Below are 18,318 nucleotides of genomic sequence, written 5' to 3'. Positions count from 1 at the left end.
GCGATTCGGCAAGAAGAAGCAAAGCAAGATGACCGACTATTTTTCTTAGAGAAAATACTCGATTTCGCTGCAAATAAAGTGCTGTTTTTTGTGTTTTGTGCTTAATTGGAAGTTCGTTTAATTCGAAGTTTTTTGCGGTCCCCGTGAACTTCGTATTAACGGGAGTCGACTGTATAATGAAGTGTTTAGATGTTAACAGTTATATATGTCCCAGTGTGAAAGTTTATTGGAAAAAATGTCGTTCGCCAATTACCGGTGCTCAGCATTCTCGCGCAGCGAGATTGTTCACGCGGAATGGGTTGCATGTTCCGTTTACGCAGCATCACCACAGATTGCGCACAAGATGAAAATCTTTAATTGCCAAAAAAGTCATTAAATGCAGTTTGCCAAATACTGGTGATCTGCATTTCATGCACAGCGAGGTTGCTCACGAGTAACTGGGTGCACGTTTGGCTGCCGCTCGTGTACGGCATCGCCATGGATTGCACACGAGATTACTATCTCTATGGCGATACCGCAGTTATGTTCACCTTTGCCCGCTGCCGCACTGTAACTTGCGTTTTACGCAATATGGCAGAACATTTATAGAATCGCGGCTTACAATAACGAAGCGCATCTCATCGCATCAGAGCCAGCCACAGCTGCATCAGCGTGAGCAAGAAAATCTGATTTTCGCTTAGTAGCTGGTGTTCAAGTGAAGACTTGCAGTTTTTCTTGAGCGTTGTTCACTTTCTGCAAATCGTCTGGCTGCAGTAGTTGTGCAGGAATATCATATGAACACAGGCTGCTGCCAGAGCTGCTTTCATCTGCTAAGCCTATTCCACAGTGAGGGGGGAAGGCTCCAGCAACGCATAGTACGCGTAGTAAACTATTGCCGGTACCTTTAATGTACACTTTTGAAAGTTTAAAACCCCTCATTTCTTCTTCTGTTAGCTGAATTTATGACTTGTAGCAAACTGAATTTGAGATTGTTTCGTGCCAAGTTTCGCACGCCTGTCAAGACGGTGAAATTTTTTCTTCATAGCCATTAAGCTCACAGAGTAGCACAGAGTGGTGCAAAAACTAAACAAGAAACGAGTTATGCCTAGCTGCACCAGCCTGTGCAGTGTGCAACACCACTCCCCACCTGGACCTGGTGACCATGGTGATTGTGCATTGGTCAGAGACACCAGTGCTGCTCGATGATGTATTCACTGCGAGTGTTTTTAAATGCTGCACCGAACGAGTGTAACAAAGGATACGTGGCAGTGCAAACACAAAACGACATTTAGTGAATACAAGAATGTCAGGAATGAAACATGCCGATAAATCGAGGGGGTTCAACTTACCACAGAAGGACATCGAGGGAATAATGTTCACCCATGCGGTCACCCAAGTCCAAGCAGGTGAAGTCTCGCGAATGGGAGCTCATTTGAGTGATTGAAATAACTGTCATCTCAAGAGAGGCCACCATTATGTTCAATGTGTCAGCCACCATTGAACCAAATTGTAAATAGTTTACTCTTGTTTGCCTGTATCGAGTATACAATATCGCATTATTTCAATCAAGTAATATATTAGCACCACACGCGCCTAAAAAAGCAACACCAAATCTCTTCCCAGATACCTGCATGAATCTGTCACACACTTTAATTGTAATAACACCTCCCAAAGAGTGTTTTCTACTAAAATGCAAATTTTTCCCATCAGAAGGCCAAATGGGCCTGTATAAAGTTTCACTTTGCCATTCAAAGTTAATCTTGTTGTTTAAGGACATTACAAACTACAGCATACCTTAGAGGGGCTGTATCAATCTTTGCTCCTATAAAGGCCCAGCTTTATGAAGTGCACCATCGTATTGTTCAAAATAATAAAGCGCTATTTATAAAAACTTTCACAATGCAGTAGCAGTTTGAAAAGCCCATTGGACATCCAAAATCAATGAAATCTGGCTGGTAAATCTTTTTGGGCCTTGATGGGTTAAAATGCTTTGAACGTGGGAATATTAGCACATGTCAAAAATGATGCCCATTTTGTTTGAATAAGTGCAAGTGCTTTCCTTTTGCAATATTTTGAGAATGAAGCCATTTTGTGGACACATATTACAAAGCCTGTAAATATTTTGTAAGATGTTAATTTGGCAGGGTCAAATTTGAGACTCAGAAAATATATTGTACATACTACAGGCTGTTTTTTGTAATTTTGTATTATCCCTGCTAATTTTTCTACCCTGAATGCCTAACAGTTTGGAAAGTGTTGAAGACTTGCTGATGGAATTGGATCAAATTGGAAGTACTGCTATGATAGTATTATCTAAACATAAGTCATGTGCTTTGATTCTCATTCGTATTTTTCTCTTTCAAATACAGCCACCATTCATTGTTACCCTGGAAGAAGTGGAACTGGTTCATTTTGAACGAGTGCAGTTTCACCTCAAAAACTTCGACATGGTGTTTGTATTCAAGGACTACCACAGGAAGTGTGCTATGGTGAATGCCGTCCCAATGAACATGCTTGACCATGTCAAGGAGTGGCTCAAGTTAGTCTTTCTTCTTGTATCCTCTAATTATAGTTAGATGTTGCGACTTGCTGTAAAGCAGGCTGACTTTTTCAGAAATTCTTGAAGCAGTGATGTTAAGTCTCTGAGCACTAGCCAAGCTTTCTAGGTATAGTAAAAGCTTGTTAATTCGAAATTTTGGATTTTTTGAAGTAGCCACCGTGGTCTGTCAGCAATGTATTGAAAGCAATATGTAACATATCCCACTAATTCACACTGAAATCCGCACCGCCACCGCTAATTCACACTCCATGCCATCATCGATGGGGAGAGTGCTAATGCACAGGAGCGCGTTCGCGATGCTGGCTTCTCCACGCAGGCTGCGCAGCTTTACTTTTTCCATTTGCGGCCCTTTGTTTAGGCATGACTGAAGAGACGCGTTTGTGCCTGGCCATGGCATGGCCAACGCCTCTGTTACAGGTCGCTTCTCTCCCGTGAGGTTCTGCATAAAGCTCAAGTGCGATAAAAAAGGGTGAGCCGGCGAACGCAGCTATGCAACCGGATGGCTATGCTGTCCATTTGCATTGGCTGCGCTAGTGCTTCGAAGTATAGACGTTGTTCATGCCTACGTGACATAGCGTGTGTGCGTGCGTGTTCATGCCATGCCGGACTATATACGTGCCTTAACCGAGCGTTTCTTTTTTTACTTTTATTATTTCGAATTTTGTATAATTTGAATTTTCGTAGCGTCCCCACGGAATTCGAATTCACAAGCTTTTACTGTATCCAACAGTGCCATTTCTATCACCTTAGATTCTGAAAAGAATATTGGTTTATTAGTGTAAGTTGTTATGAAAGAATAGCAGATAGCCGGAAGAGGTGCTAGTTACCTGCATGTAGAAAGAAGCAGATGCCAAAATAGTGCACTAGCCCCTTGTTTTCTGATGGTTTGGTGTGTTAGGCAGCAGTGAAAAGTTCCGCACTTTTTGTAATGATACATAGAACTCCATTGATACTTCCAAGTTTGCTTACATTGGAGAGCATTGAAAAATCCATTATCACCAACCTTCCCGCATTATTCAAAAGGCACCTTTTGAGACCACCAAAGCGATGCCTCGTCAGAGCTTGTATGTCACTTGCCGGCCGCGACACCTCTTTGCAGTTGTTATAGCAGTGTCATTCTTGAACACCGACAGCCGTGGCTTGTTAACACGCGTTCAGAGCGCGCAGGAACCAGAGTTAAACAGCTAAACCGAGTCAACACAATGAGAACTGGCCTCCCTACCTTAAAGTTTTCTTGGAACAGCTTTGTCATCCCCCCCCCCCCCCCCCCGCATTTTTTTTTTTTTCCGTGTAACCCGGTTACAACAATTACAGTCGCCGACCATTTATTCGGACATCACGGGGACTGCGGAAATGTCCGAATAAACAGGTGTCCGAAAAAGCAGATTAAGAAGGGGAAAAAAAAGAAATCCTTAATTTCCACACACTTATTCGGGCTCTGCAGTAGGCTTGAAGAAATCGTGAATGCGCCGTTTACGTGCAATCAGATAAGCCTGAATCTCTGAGGAGGTCGTACGGTCACTATAAGCGGCTGAAACCACAGTCACTGCTTGTATACGCTCTGCATGCGACGACAGCTTATCACATGGTGCGTCATCTTCCGACTCCAAGTGGTCATCTGGCGTCGCAGCAGAAACCTGACGAATGATTTCGCCATCGTCGAGTTCTGTGTATGTCAGTACAGCAGTATCAGCACCTGTGAAACTGTCAAATGAGATGGTGTCCGGAATCGCAAAGTAGCCACTGCGCAGGTCTCGGCAGAACATTGGGAGCTCATTGGAAGGCGACAAATCCTAGGTCTCCCGGCACCCGCTTGCCGGCATTCCCCAGCGCAGTCTGCGTGGGCACTGTTGGTGCCATTAGACACTTGACGCAATGTTTCCGTATGCCGCGTTGCATCACCGCAACCTCGACACAGGGCACAAAGCAAACATCACCACGCCGTCACGCCGACACTAGTCGCACAAACGAAAAAATGTGGCCTACTTACACCGTCGTGCACGAGGAAAGAACAGGGTGTCTACCAACCGGGAAAACCGGGAATTCTGAGCGATTTTGAATAGTCTGGAGATACTCGGGGAAAACTCGGGGAATTTGTGCTTGTATCAGGGAAAATTGGGTGTAATTTTTTTAAAGAGAATGAAAGTCGCAGTATTGCTGGCTCGAATAACAGGAATCGTGAAGAATCTACTTTGACGCCGTGTCGTCGGCCGAAGAAATTGCCAGTGTACAGTCAACAACCCACTTTCCGGACGTCCGATAATTCGGACAGCTTTGTGGCACCATCACCTATTCCAAAGAGTCAGTGTATAAGAACATCTGAAATTCCGGATGCAAGAACCCTTCGCCGTCCGATTTTCCGGACTTTTTGCCGTGACCGCAGGTCAGAAATCGCATTAATCAAAGCCATCACTGCCGCCATTTTGATTACCTCGCCGCCTCGAACTGGCTCTCTTGCACGCAGATCTGCAAGCAGCAGGAGCCACCACTGCAGCAACACTAGGCCTAGCTGCTTCGATGTTCACTACCGAGCTTGCTATTCGACGCCGTGTTTTTCATTACTACAATTCGCCTCTGTCAGCAATGTCATCGACTCCGCCTTTGTCATCCTCGTAATTGTCTTCGAAGCTCATTAAAGCACGACGCGTTGCATAATGCCGGTTCCCGAAAGTCAGCATCGCCGTAGTACAATAGTGCTACGCGGTGAAGCATAACTGTGGAAAGGGGGAATAGTCACGGTACAGAGTATTATTATTAATACTTTGTACTTATTAATACTACATACATATTACATATTAATATGTAATACATATTAATAGTATTAGTACATATTAATATGTACTCTGTACTTATTATTAATACGCGCGCACCTGCCATCTCCTATCATAATACGAGCACCATTATGCCTAATAAGGGTACTGGCATGCATTCAGAGCTTTTTCGGATGTGCCTGTGGTGATTTGAGTCCAAAAGGACCCTACACCAGGTCTGGCCATTGTAAGCTGACAAGTTCAGAGCGTACATTGCGTCATAACAGTCGTGCTTGCAAAGTATTACATACATCGCTACGCACCACGGAAAGACCTGAAAGTTCAAACTAACGCCGTTTTCCCTTCTCCTCACGGCCGCCACGCACCAAGCCGGAGGATGACGTTCGCATGCTAGTGCGCCTACGTACACGTGTTTGCACTGTGATGTTTCTCGTGGTGGCACTTGACTTCAAGAATTATTCAAGGCAGGATCTGTTATTTGTGTAATGTATTGCTTGAATAGACAAATCAAAGCTTAGAGAAATAATAAAACACACAAACTGAATGTCTGCATGTTTTTGTTTTACTTCACACCGCAGCAAGAGAGATGTACTTGCGTTTCATCTGCTTGTTCCCACGTTGTGCAATCACCCGCACAGGCACTAAATGCGTGGGATCATGCTCTGTGATCCGCTTGTGTCTGCCGCAGTATTCGTGTAGCACTGACTTATACCACTAGTCAGGTGTCCTCGTACACAGCGTGCAACGTTGTGTGATATGCGAAACGAGACAATCACAACAGCTTGAACACGACACCCTCAGTGGAAGTGCGCAGCGCTGTAAAGAAGCGAGGACAAAAAAAAAATGAAGGCGGGGCCCGTAACCTATGCGTCATGCAATCCTCGAGGTCAAGTATGGGAGAACGCAGGGAAGAAATTTCGCTTGCGAAGGTTAGATGAGGTGAGTGGAGAGAGTGTCTTGCTTGGCAGTGGAGCTCACCTCCTTAAATCATAAGTTGGCGGCACTAAAATATTTCTTTGACTAATAATGAGCCGATTTGAAAATTTTTTTGCAGCAGAACGCTCCCTAGAGGACACGTAACAACTTCCAGCACATAAGCAAAATTTGTTATGGGGCCTGGTGAGGGGCAGTAAAATACATGCATTCATTTTTTTGAACTGCCCTATTTTTTGGACGTTTTTGCAGCCCCTAGGGTGTCTGAGAAATCGGACGTTGACTGTACGACTGACCAAAAAGATGTTTCAAATAGTCTATGGGGCAAACGCACGGCAGAAGGAAGGCAAGAACACAAAGGACCTACGCATTGAAGAATGAACGGGAAAGGAAGCGTGGCACTGCTTCTTTGAAGGAGCTTGAGCTTACACAAAAAAATAGTGTTGGCTGTTGCCGAGATGCAGGTGCCCCTTGTGCAAACAAAATAAACTCTATAAAAACGCAAGTCAGGCATTGTGCGTGTGCTTAGAGTATGTGAGAACAGTTGGTTTACTAAAAAGCTGTTGTGAGAGAGAATATCACTTGTGAGAAAGTTTTGGCCTCATACGAATGAGCTTGCTATCAATTGATAATAATAGCTCATATTAAAATATTTGGTTCTATATGCATCTTTTTTTTATTCGTATTTTAGAATGTTCAAGTCGATTCGCAATGGATTTTACCTTTTTTTTTCTTTTTGAAAATATTTTTTTTTTGCTATGCATTTCACTAATCCCTCCGTTCTGTTTTCTTTACACCACTCTTTACTATTAAAACTGGATTAAGTAGTAGTTTTTTTTTTAATATACTTACTAGAGAGTAACAGCATCAGGTGACATGGTGTCAGCCCTTCTAGAAATAAAACAAAGTTCTCTGTCACTCAGGGAATTTTACGAAGCCACTCGGGGAAAACCTGGAAAACTCGGGGAATTTGGAAATGTCAACTTGGTGGACACCCTGAAGAAACAAATCAGCTGCTGGATTGTCTTGACATGGCTTACAAGCTGAGACCGGAACTGCTGTAGCTACGAACCAGGCAGAAACGATGATGATGAGCGGGGAGTTGCAGTAGCGCCACTTCGTGGGGCAGCAAGGAGGCACCGTTCAAAACAAAAATGACGTTCAGCAAGTCAAACCATGCACCGGTCAGAGTCGGTGCATGGTGCTCTCGATCGAGTTGGCTCACGGAGTGTCCGAAAAATCAGACGAGAGGTTGCATGGTGTCCCAACTTTCGGCAGTTGCTTTACATTATGGTCTATGGGGAGAATGGCGGTGCCGCGAAGCAGACCAAATAATCGAGCACGTCCGAATTTTTCAAGTCCGAAAAATCAATCGGCAACTGTACACTCGAACCTCGTTATAACGAAGTTGAAGGGGGAGAAGGCATTACTTCGTTATATCCGTTACTTCATTATATCCATTATATCCACTGTATCGCTTATAAGAATGGAATTTTTGTGGCGCTTGAATGTTGTTATAACTGGGTTCACCTGTAATTGAAGCTACCACTGCCGGCATTTTAATGCTATAGCGTTAAGGAGCCCGTGTTGCGGAAAATCCGGCATCGGCATCCCGTGTTGAATGTGCTTTGGTAAAAAGATTTTCGGTAAAAAGGCCTTCCATGTGACATAAGGAATTGACTGCACTACTTGAATTTCTCAAGCTAAAATACCTGGAAAAATAGTAAACTACGACTTACACACAATATAGACATGATAGCTCTCAGATTGTAATTTGAATACAGTCAACGACTGAATTTTCGGACGCCCAAATTTTCGGACTTTTTGACGCGACGGAAGGTCCTTTGGCTCCTCGCGCAGCGCCCTTGCGAAGGAAATCGACTTGAGGAGCCAATGCCTGCGCCGCCTACAAGCGGCGAGTTGACGCGAGCACTCTTTCATCGGTGTACAGTGCTGACATGACCCTTGCTCACATCAAGGCGAATATGAACGCATGCAACCAGAACGCCGTCCAAACAACAATCAAGTTCTTCAAGCCACTGCAGCAATAACACCGGCTGCCCGACGATGTACATGTACTACATAATAAGCCGGCAGTCGGCTACATACAGAGTTTTTGAAGGCTTCTTTTTATAGCCACATCACTGATGCTTTGGCAGGGTTTCGGAAGCCTGGTACTTCGCCCTTTACCTCTAGATCCGAGAAAAAAAGAAAAAAAGTGCGTTTTTTTGCATGCATTCATTTTTTCGGACTGTGTGAATTTTCGGACGATTTTACATTCCCTAGAGGGTCCGAAAAATAGGTCGTTGACTGTATACGAGAAAACGTAATTCTGTTATGCGAAAACTCGAACAAACCCCTTTGCCAGCATTTCTGCGACGCATAGACCGGAGATGGCACCCACCATTTGCACATGCCGGCGCCTAAATATCTGGGTCCACGGAGCGGTGCGCCCGCCTCCTTGAAACACTTCCAGATGGCACTCTCCTTCATGCATAGCGTTTGCTGCGAGCGTTTCCCGGTAAACATCACGGTTACTTATGCTGCAGATGCTGGGAAGTGTGAGATGCAGTCAGGGATCTTTGAATGCTATCGCATTCCACCTTTAACCCTTTGAGGGTCGAATTATTTTGAAGAATACTTTCCCAGGTGGTCAAATTACTTTATTGCGGATCTTGAATGTATAAGATGTATAATGTCGGGAATAAATAGTAAAAAAAAATTAGGAACAGTATTTTGGTGTCGGCATCACTCAGAACTGCAAAATGTTCAATAGTATTTCAGAATGTGGTACTCCTTGGAACACGAGTCTCCGCACAGCCGCAGAGAGCGAGAATACCTCATGAGCGGCAGTGATAAACGAGCTAAGAGCAGTGCCAATCAAGATAGAAATCAACTTCCGCCACCCCTGCGATAGCGTGCCGACAAAGATAAAAATCATGTTTCGCGCGCCTCCGTTGCGGCGGAACCGAAAGCGCGTTGCCGCTGAGAGCGAGAATACCTTGCGAGCGGCGGTTATAAACAAGCTAAGAGCAGCGCCAATCAAGATAGAAATCAATTTCCACCGTATCTGCAAGAGAGTGCCGACAAAGAGAAAATGACGTTTCACGCGCCTCCGTTGCGATCACGCGGTGAAACCGAAACCGCAAAAGGGGTGTTGCCGCAGTCTGCTCGACGCGCTGAAGCTAGAAGTCAGTTCTGTTTATCTCCCCAGGAAGGTAGCACAAATTTCAAACGCTTCTTGTAAGTCCTAAGAGGTGGCAGCACCTCCCAGTGAGCGTGCATCGTCATTATGGCGCGAAATTTCAAACGGAGGGTCGAAACCGTACCCGTACGGCAAAGACTTTGCAGGACAGAAAACCGCCGCCGTACATGTACGGCTAAAACCGTCAAAGGGTTAAGGGCGAAGCTTAAGCGTCTTCGAAATCTTTATCTTGTACCCTCAAACCAGCCTCTCGCACACCAATCACTTGTGAGCTGTAGTAGTAGTTTTGTGCTGTCGTTAGGTAGCTTTGATGTTCGCTATCAGGCTTCCTAATGTTCCGTGTTGTCTTTTTATTTAAAGGATTCGCCGCTTTCGGAAATGGTGTCAAAGTGAAAGCACGGCAAGGCATTGCATAATGCTGGTACCAGAAAGTCAGCTTCGCTGAAATACAGCAGTGCACGCAGTCAAGCATGCATAATTTATTGCAGTGCAGTATGCCAAGAGTGCAAAGGGGCCACTCTTAAAGGACATGTGTTCCTCTTGAGGGCAGTTACAGGCATGCATCTTCTTTTAAATGCTTAAGAACTTCGAAAAATTGGGATGTTGACTTATAAGAGACCATTCATACTTAGGTTGGTCTTCCTATGTTGTTAATGCACTTAATTCAACTTTTAAGGGACCTATCTATAATTAATTGTCGACTAAAATGGACAAAATTTTGTGCACATTGTCTATACAGTGGACTATTTAAACGTAATCTCAAAGGACCAGGGAAATTGGTTCCATTTACCAGGAGTTCCATTTACTGAGAGACAAAGCTGAATACAATGACATGAATACAAGATCAACTAACATGAGGATGGGGTTCAGTTTAAGAGAGCAGTTCTGTTTCGGCGATTTCCGCTTATCAAGATTCGACTGTATTATGCATGTACAATGTACTTTGTTGCAGCAGTGCACTACACGTAAATATCTCAGGCCACTTTGCAGAATGTGTGGCAAGCTTCTTGCAGCAGTGTACTGCACGATGGCTCATGGGTGTCTTCTCACTGTCGAGCAAGCACCAAGGGTGTAGCTAAGCTCAATCAACTTCGCTTTGAAGCAGTAGCTTTCGCTGCTTCAACAATAACCACCGCTGATAGCGAAATGCATTATCTTGAGCTTGATTTAGCGAGATAAGAAAGAAAAATGTGTTTGCAGCATTCAGACTGCAAAGTGCGTGATGTGGTTGAGCTGTCTTGGGGGGCATACAGTTCAGTTGTAGCCAGATGTGGGCTCAGAGTTTAACTTGCTTTATATTGCAGCTAGCTGATATTTTATCAGTGGTAATAAACAATCGTATATATATGTAGGGTGATTCCACGAGAGACCAAACATGCATGTCCACTTCGTGTTTTTGTTTTGTCTTAAGTTTTTTTTAATGTGATGTAGGGATATTCAAACAGCACGGAACCGAAAAGCATTCCCAGCAAGCCAAAAAAAAAAGATATTCGAAGGTGGCAGCGCGAGTGTCCTTCTATTGTTTACCACAATGTTTTCTGATTTCATGACCAAATTAAATGCAAACTAAATACGTTGTCGGCAGGTAATATTTAATGTAATAATGGTGAAAACGGCTGTTCATTACTTGAAAAGTATTTGATTTAATTCACGTTTGGCTTTACCCAAGTCTTATTAGATTAGTTCTTAAAAATGACTAATCACACCCCCTAAATTCGTGATAACACCTATGTTTAGTCGGCAAGCTTTGCTCTAACAGTCAACTCTGGAAACAACCAAAGAGTAAAATAATGTACCTCCTTGCTTTTATACTGCGTAGTGAAAAGGTGAAGCCATATTCGAACATGGGCATGGACATTGCGCAACACTTTAGTGTGAAAAAATTCATGAGCCATTCCAGTCTGTGAAGGTGGATGACCAGCAAAGCTGATCCGATCGGCGTTGAGCTTTGGAAGATGCACTGGCACAATCCATGAACCGCATTGATACTGTACTTGGATAGAGCTGCACGACTGAAGCTGACAAGCTGCACAGTTGAGAAAAAGGTGCAGCACACAAGCAAAAAATTCCTAAAATCTATTGGTCCAAATTTAGGGTTGTAGCCCTTATGCAAGAATATATATGACAATGAAATGAAATTTCAGTTGAACCAGGTAGTCACACTCAGCTGTTTTTTATGTATGTATTTGGCTTTATTGCTCAGAGCAAACTACTGCAGAAACCTTGTTTGCTTTAGGCTTTCACTGTGCATAATAAACCGAAATGAAATGCAAAAAAAAAGGCAGTCTGGGGGATGGAAAGACAATTGAAACGTAAGAAATATTGTGTGATTGAGCTGTCAGCATTTGTGCCGTCTGCTCTAAGGTGTCTTGATGCCACTTCGGGCTGATAAACGTGTGTAGAAAGACTCAAGTTGAGGCTGTTGTCTTGTCCATACTTCATGTTATTGACTCGTATGAAACTGTGTTTGTTCTCCTGCAGTTCATGTGACATTCGTTACACAGAAGGAATTCAGAGTTTGAACTGGACCAAGATAATGAAGACAATCACAGATGACCCAGAGGGCTTCTTTGAGTCTGGTGGTTGGTCTTTCTTGGATCCCGAGTCTGATGGTGAAGATGGTGATGGGGATGATGACTCTGAGGAAGATGACCAGTACAATCCAAGTGAAGAAGAAAACTCTGGTGAAGATGAATCCGACTCTGATGAAGAGGACGACTCTGAAGACTATTCAGCCTCTGAAGTCAGTGAAGATGAAGATTCCGTCGGTAAGCATATTTTTATTATTGGTTACCCTGAAAGTGCTGTAAAAATTGTATTTGGTTTAAGTCGGCCTAATTCAGGTGCATCGTATACATATTGGTCTACAGAAAGTATGGTCTTGTTTTAAGTTCTCCAGCAGCTGTGTGCATGGCCAGAGTTGCTGTTGGGTACTGTTGCCAACGAATTTTGAGTGAAGTTCTTGTGATGAAGTTAAAATCATACATGACTTGATGTGCTATTTTACTCATATTTCACTGATTGCAGGTGTCTGTAATCTACAGTCTACGCTCATTACAACGAACTCACGTACAACAGACCTTCAGATATAGCAGACCATATTTTAGCCACAGTTTGTTCTACCCATCTTATTAATGCAACGAAGTTCGCTTTTAACGAACCGCGCTACAACAGACTATTGGCTACAGCGGACGAAATTGGAAATTTTTTCAAAATCGGCTGTATAAAACATACTTTTGTCGTGTCGACAGGGGCTGACAGCTGGCTTGCGAGGGTCAGCTGACGATTGCGGCTCAATATCGCGTGCGTGCATGCGAGGGAGGAAGGCGGAGCGAAACATGTATGGGGGGTGGGTTCAATAGAGGGGGATTATACTCCAGCAGCTGCTGCTTTCGGTGCAGCCGCCATATCTTGAAAGCGACATGCGATGGGAACAAAGTGCGCGCCCACACTGGCCACATCTTGAAACCGATCTGCGATGTGGACCAAGTGCGCCCAGTGCTGGTAGCTTTGTATGCACTGCGTTTTCAACGTTCAATTCGCATTGAAGCAAGAGATGGCATGAAGCTCAATTCGCTCGCTGCTGGGGCACTTGCTTAATTTGCTATCGCAATTGATGCTTCGCCTTTTGGATGAAACTGCGACTTATTGTTTTTGTTTTTTACTTTGGGGTTCGTCACTCACCCTGCAATATAGTTTTTAGACATTGCGACGGAAGTTTCAGAAATGAGGCGTTTGGATGTTACGGACTTTGGATAAAACGGACATTTTGTTGGATTATAAGGGTCTGTTGTAACGAGTCGACTGAGTCAGCTAACTCGCAAGTCTGTTGCTAAGCGTGAGGTAGGCATGATCATCAGCTGTTGCTTTCTGATGGGGTGGAATGCCAAAGTGCTTGAGTGTAGACCTTTAGGTGAACATAAAGAAACTTCAGGTGGGCAAATTAATCCAGAGCCGGCTCCTCTCATAGGCCGTGTTGCATGATGTTAAGCCTAGTAAATAAATAAATAGCTAATAATAAAACTAATAAATCAACTAGCTAAGTAACTGGCTGAAATGTACACAGAGAGGTCTTGCTTGTTCCTCTAGCTTGGCATTAAGCAAGTTAAAAGGTGTGGCTGGTTCTCAGTACAGTTCACATGGCCATGTTTTTTTACAGTATGATTGCTCTTTTGTGTTTGTGACAGGTGGCGAGCTTGGCACCAGTGAGGAGAGTGGGAAAGACTGGTCTGAGCTTGAAGAAGAAGCTAGAGAAGGTGGGATATGCTGCCATGTCTCATTTGATTATGTAGCTGTAGAAATGTATGTGTGGCATTTATTGACTGAACCTCTGTGGATCATGCAAAATGTATTAAATTATCCAACAATCGAATTCAAAGAAATGTTTATAAAAGCATAAATGTCTTGTGTAACATACGGTCAAAATTAGGATTAGTTGGACTAACCAATGTCAGATGTGAATAAGTCAACAGTGTGCATCTTGTTGAGTTGGAGTACTTAAGTACTAATATCTGTGCAGAAAAGTTCAGTCTCTATGCTGAAGAATGAAATGTAGATAGTAAGGTATTGTGTAGTGGTTAGTTTGCAACCTAGCGTTCCAGTGCTAAGAATTTTGTCACAGAGGTTCACTGGCTTGATTGGAAAGGATTACTTTGACCAAAAGCAGTATTTCAGGTCAGTCAATAGCTTCATGCTTATTCATGCCCAGAGGCACAGAGTTGCTGTACCAATCTTCAGCATGTCAAAGCATTACATACAAAGTGTGAATGCTTGTTTTATATATGGCTTTGAATTGGAATGCTTAATTCTAGTATGAGACATGGAACAACCGGGCTACATGTGCTTTAGTCCCAGTGGGACAGGAAATACATTGGTGGCTGCTTTGCAGCTGCAGCTGAAATACTTTTTTAAAGAAAAAATGAATTTAATCACTGCGGTGCTTTTTGTCTGTATTTCTGTGGGAAGTGGCAGCCATAGCTGTGCTGCACTACCTTTTGCTGCTTGTGGGTGTTTCATACAGATGCAGTAGCCTTCAGCTAATAACCTTTGGTGTTTGCGACAATCCTGGACAGTCAAGGCAGCAAATTGAAGACATACAGGAAAATATCAATAGTGCACACATGCTACAATGATTCATGTGGGGGCTTTTGCTAGTACAACAGTTTAGTTTGGCTAATGTGTTGCTATTTATAGGCAAATGAGATTTTCTCAGATGCAGAGAAATGTAAAACAAGTTAAACCATTCCCTGATACAGTAATCCCTTATAATGAAATCTCTTTACTCGAAATATTGCTTTTCTAGGAATTTCTTGCTGTCCCGACCCAAACGCATGCATTTTAAACCGCATTACTCGAAGCGCACGAAGACCTTGACCCAATTAGAGCAAAGTGGCGAGCGGAGGCATCGCCGCCGCCAAGCGGCAGCAACCCTTTTGTGCATGCAGTGTCAAATTAATACCGCCGATGAATTAGTCTCTCGCAGGCACAGAACAGGCCATAAAAGTACCAAACCCACGACTTATGACTGCCTACTAACGGGTACCAAGCGAGTGCCAAGTGCTCCCCTGTTAACTACAGAGTGAACGGAAGCTGTGAAATTCCGTGGTGCAGTACACCCGAACTGATAATGTTCGTCGCAATCGCATCGCAGGTGTCCCCCTTGATAGAACCCACACAAAAATAAAGCTTTCCTGTCGCTTCGCAATGACAGAAAACTCCGGTTTCTTGGCTGCCAAAAAGTGGCCAAAAGACCGTGGGCAGACTTGTGCCGTAGCATTTCATGGCGTGCACTTGACGAGCGAAGTTTTACCGCTCTAAAGCCCGGGATACATGGAACGTTCTTTCACGGCGAACATTGCGCGGCGGAAATAGACGCGGCGGAACGACGCCGGTGGTTCGCTGGCTTCGCTTACATGCAGCGACAAACGGGCGGACGCCGCCACGCGCCCGCCGCATTGTTGCCAGACTTTACGAATGTGTTTCTGGATAACAAAAAAAGAATAAGCAGGATTTTTATTGCATTATTCATTGTTACTCACTAAACAACTTCGAAAAAAGTTTCATAGAGGCGCTTACGAACGATTTCTACACATTTCATTTAGCTGAAGCATTTTAGCGGGCTGGCTTCGCGCCGTCTGGCGGGTCTGGCTACGTTGAGTGAGCGGGCACCGCGGTGTTATGGCGGTGTGCAGGCGTTGCAGAAGGTTTTGTGGTTCTCCAACAGCGACGTTTACTTTGCGTAAAAATAAATTGTGGTTATTGATGTTTACTTCAGTGTCAGTTCCTGTTTTAAAGCCTCCTCCAAGAACAAGTGTTTAGTACTGCAGCCGGAGAGGGTAGAGTTATCGATATTTGGTGTGAAATACGCATGTCACCGGCTCTCGTTCTCGGTGCCCCAGGCATTGCGTGCGCTGCCTGGGCCCACACAGATGCAAACAGCCAGGAGACCAGGCATGGTTGGCTTCTAACTATAATGTGTCGTCCCTCTTTTTCCTCGAGGCATTCGAGCAGATGGGACTTTTGGTTGTAGTAGAGCAGGGTGATTTCTAACCGAAGAAGCACAAAACCAAACTTTACGAGCACGCGTGCCGACAGCGGAAAAGAAAAAAAAAAAAAACAGCTTCGGCCGTGGCGAACGAGAAACCGTTTCGTCCCCTATACCCAAGCCCATATGGGCGCCGCCACCCCCCCCCCCCCCCAATAAAAAGGCAATAATAAGAAAAGCAGCACAATGCACACACTATTTTGCTGCTAAAAAAAAAAAAAGCATCGAGCGCACGAGCTCCCGCGCGCCTTGACACTGTTGGCAAAGGGATTTGCTCACGCGACGAGCCGCCGCGCAGGCTCCGGGACAAAACCTCTTGCTTTTGAACAATGCAGTCCTTTCTATTTCGCCCGCTGCTGTTGGAAAATTAATATCCTAATAGGGAAGACAGCATTTCAACATTTCCATGGGAGTTCTCCGGCGGGGCCAAACAAGCGCGAACACCCACATTCTGTCACTCCAGCGCGGCCACGCCAGCCGCGCGACGGACGCTTCGACGGAGAAGGAAAAACATACAAAAACGTTCGGCGGCTGCCGGAAGTCGGTGGGAGATCGATCGTCGCGACGCCTGGTGAGCCCGAGAGGAACTCCCGCCGCTTCCGCCGGCGTCGATTGCCGGGCGTCGGTTTTTCCGATCGGTCCGGATAGCCGGCAGGAGTCAAATTTTTGGACGCCGAGGGGCGAGCGTTCGACGCCAGGCGTTTTTCGCCGCCTGGACCCCGGTTTTTCATTCCATGTATCCCAGGCTTAAAGAGCACTTTAGGTCCTGAAACATGCCGAAAAGCACAAAAGTGTCTCTCCGATTATAAGTGCCATGTTCGATGTGAGGAGCTATGTAAACAAATCTGGAAGATGACTTTGGGGAAGCAGGTCTAGAAATTTGCTCGCCACTCGCCATAATCAACCAATAACTTGCCGAAAACACGAAAAATCTAAGCGTAGCCAGCAATCAGTCAGGCTGTTTCGTTGGTTGAAACTGCGGCGTGTGCGTTTGGATCCGTGCTGCAGACCATGTGTTGTCTTATTTGGAGTGCTTCATTATGCACGCCTCGCGTGCGCTTTTGTGGTCTATAGGGATAAATTACACTGTCAGTCTCCGGGCTAAAGTGTCCGACTTTGGAGCAGAAAGTTCTGCTGATAAAAGAAATGGAAGGCCAGCAGAAAACTGACATCGCGAAGGAATTTGGCATACCATCGTCTACTTCAGCAACTGTATTGAAAAACAAGGAAGCTGTGCTGGATGGCTTTGAAAAGAGCTTCTCGGCGAAGAGAAGGAGCAATCGCAATTTGAAATACCCTGAAGTGGAAGGTGCACTTCTACAGTGGCGGAAGAACACCAGGAGTGCAAATCTCCCCGTACATAGACCTGCACTTAGTGCAAAAGCTGAAGCTCTCACCCTCCAAATGGGCCATAAAGATTTCAAGTGCAGCAATTGCCGGCTTGAGCGGTTTAAGAAACGATACCGCATGCGCTGAAAGTCGATCATTGGCGGAAATGTAGTTGTGAACTGTGACACTGTAGACGTATGGCACCCCAACATAGGCTCCAAGCTTTACTTGAAAAGTATGAAGACAAAGACATCTACGACATAGGTGGGGATGCATTTTTCTACAATACGCTACCGAATCTCTCATTCACTACTGCTGGCAGATCCTCCTCTGGAGGAAAAGAGAGCAAGGAACGTGCCAAGGTGCTGTTTAGCGCCAATGCAACAGGCGAAGCCAAGCTTCTCTTGATGCTGGGGAAGCCCTAGAAGCCGTGGTGCTTCCAAAATGCAACTATTCCCAAGGAATGCATTTATAGAAGTAACAAGCAAGCATGTATGACTGCTGCTATTTTTGTAGACTATGTGCGCTTTTTGGATAGACGGTTCAATGCGAAGAATCGGCAGGTGCTTTCATAATTGACAATTGTCCGAGCGACGGAAAGATCTACAACCTCAAGGCGATCGCTGTGGAATATTTGCCTGCAAGCACAACTGCACTACTGCAACCGATAGATCAGGGCATCATAGAGACCACCTAGAAGCTGTACCGCAAGGCTCTTCTGTGCAGCTCATGCTCACAGCGTATGATGCCAGCAAGAGGTGCAACATAGATTTGCTTGGTGCGATCCATTTGCTGAACTTTTCATGGAAAGAACTCGCACCTTCGAAGGTCTCCAACTGCTTTGTGCACGCCAGCTTTTCCCGTGCCATCATCAGCAACTCTGATTATGACCAGCCTGACGATGACCGGACTTCCAGCGATCTGTAAGAGTCTGTTCATAAAATTGCTGGCCAAGAGCCATTCACATTGTCTCATGCTGCTGCTCCCATGGTTGCCC

General features: G+C 44.8%; 1 protein-coding gene across 2 annotated transcripts in view; it reads left to right on the top strand.

The window, feature by feature from the left end:
- The window catches only part of dre4 (SPT16 homolog, facilitates chromatin remodeling subunit dre4), a 181,650-nt gene that overhangs the window by 149,619 nt on the left and 13,713 nt on the right, over nucleotides 1–18,318 (top strand). For both annotated transcript variants that reach the window (XM_075702440.1, XM_075702448.1), the window contains exons 22-24: nucleotides 2,349–2,518; nucleotides 11,930–12,216; nucleotides 13,636–13,704. In XM_075702440.1, coding sequence (XP_075558555.1) covers nucleotides 2,349–2,518; nucleotides 11,930–12,216; nucleotides 13,636–13,704 — 526 coding nt within the window. The remainder of the gene's footprint in view (nucleotides 1–2,348; nucleotides 2,519–11,929; nucleotides 12,217–13,635; nucleotides 13,705–18,318) is intronic.

Source organism: Dermacentor variabilis, chromosome 1 (assembly GCF_050947875.1).
Source record: "Dermacentor variabilis isolate Ectoservices chromosome 1, ASM5094787v1, whole genome shotgun sequence".
NCBI classification, from domain to species: Eukaryota; Metazoa; Arthropoda; class Arachnida; order Ixodida; family Ixodidae; genus Dermacentor; species Dermacentor variabilis.
The sequence above is the reverse complement of the archived record's forward strand: the minus strand, read 5'-3'. Positions and strand labels throughout refer to the sequence as shown.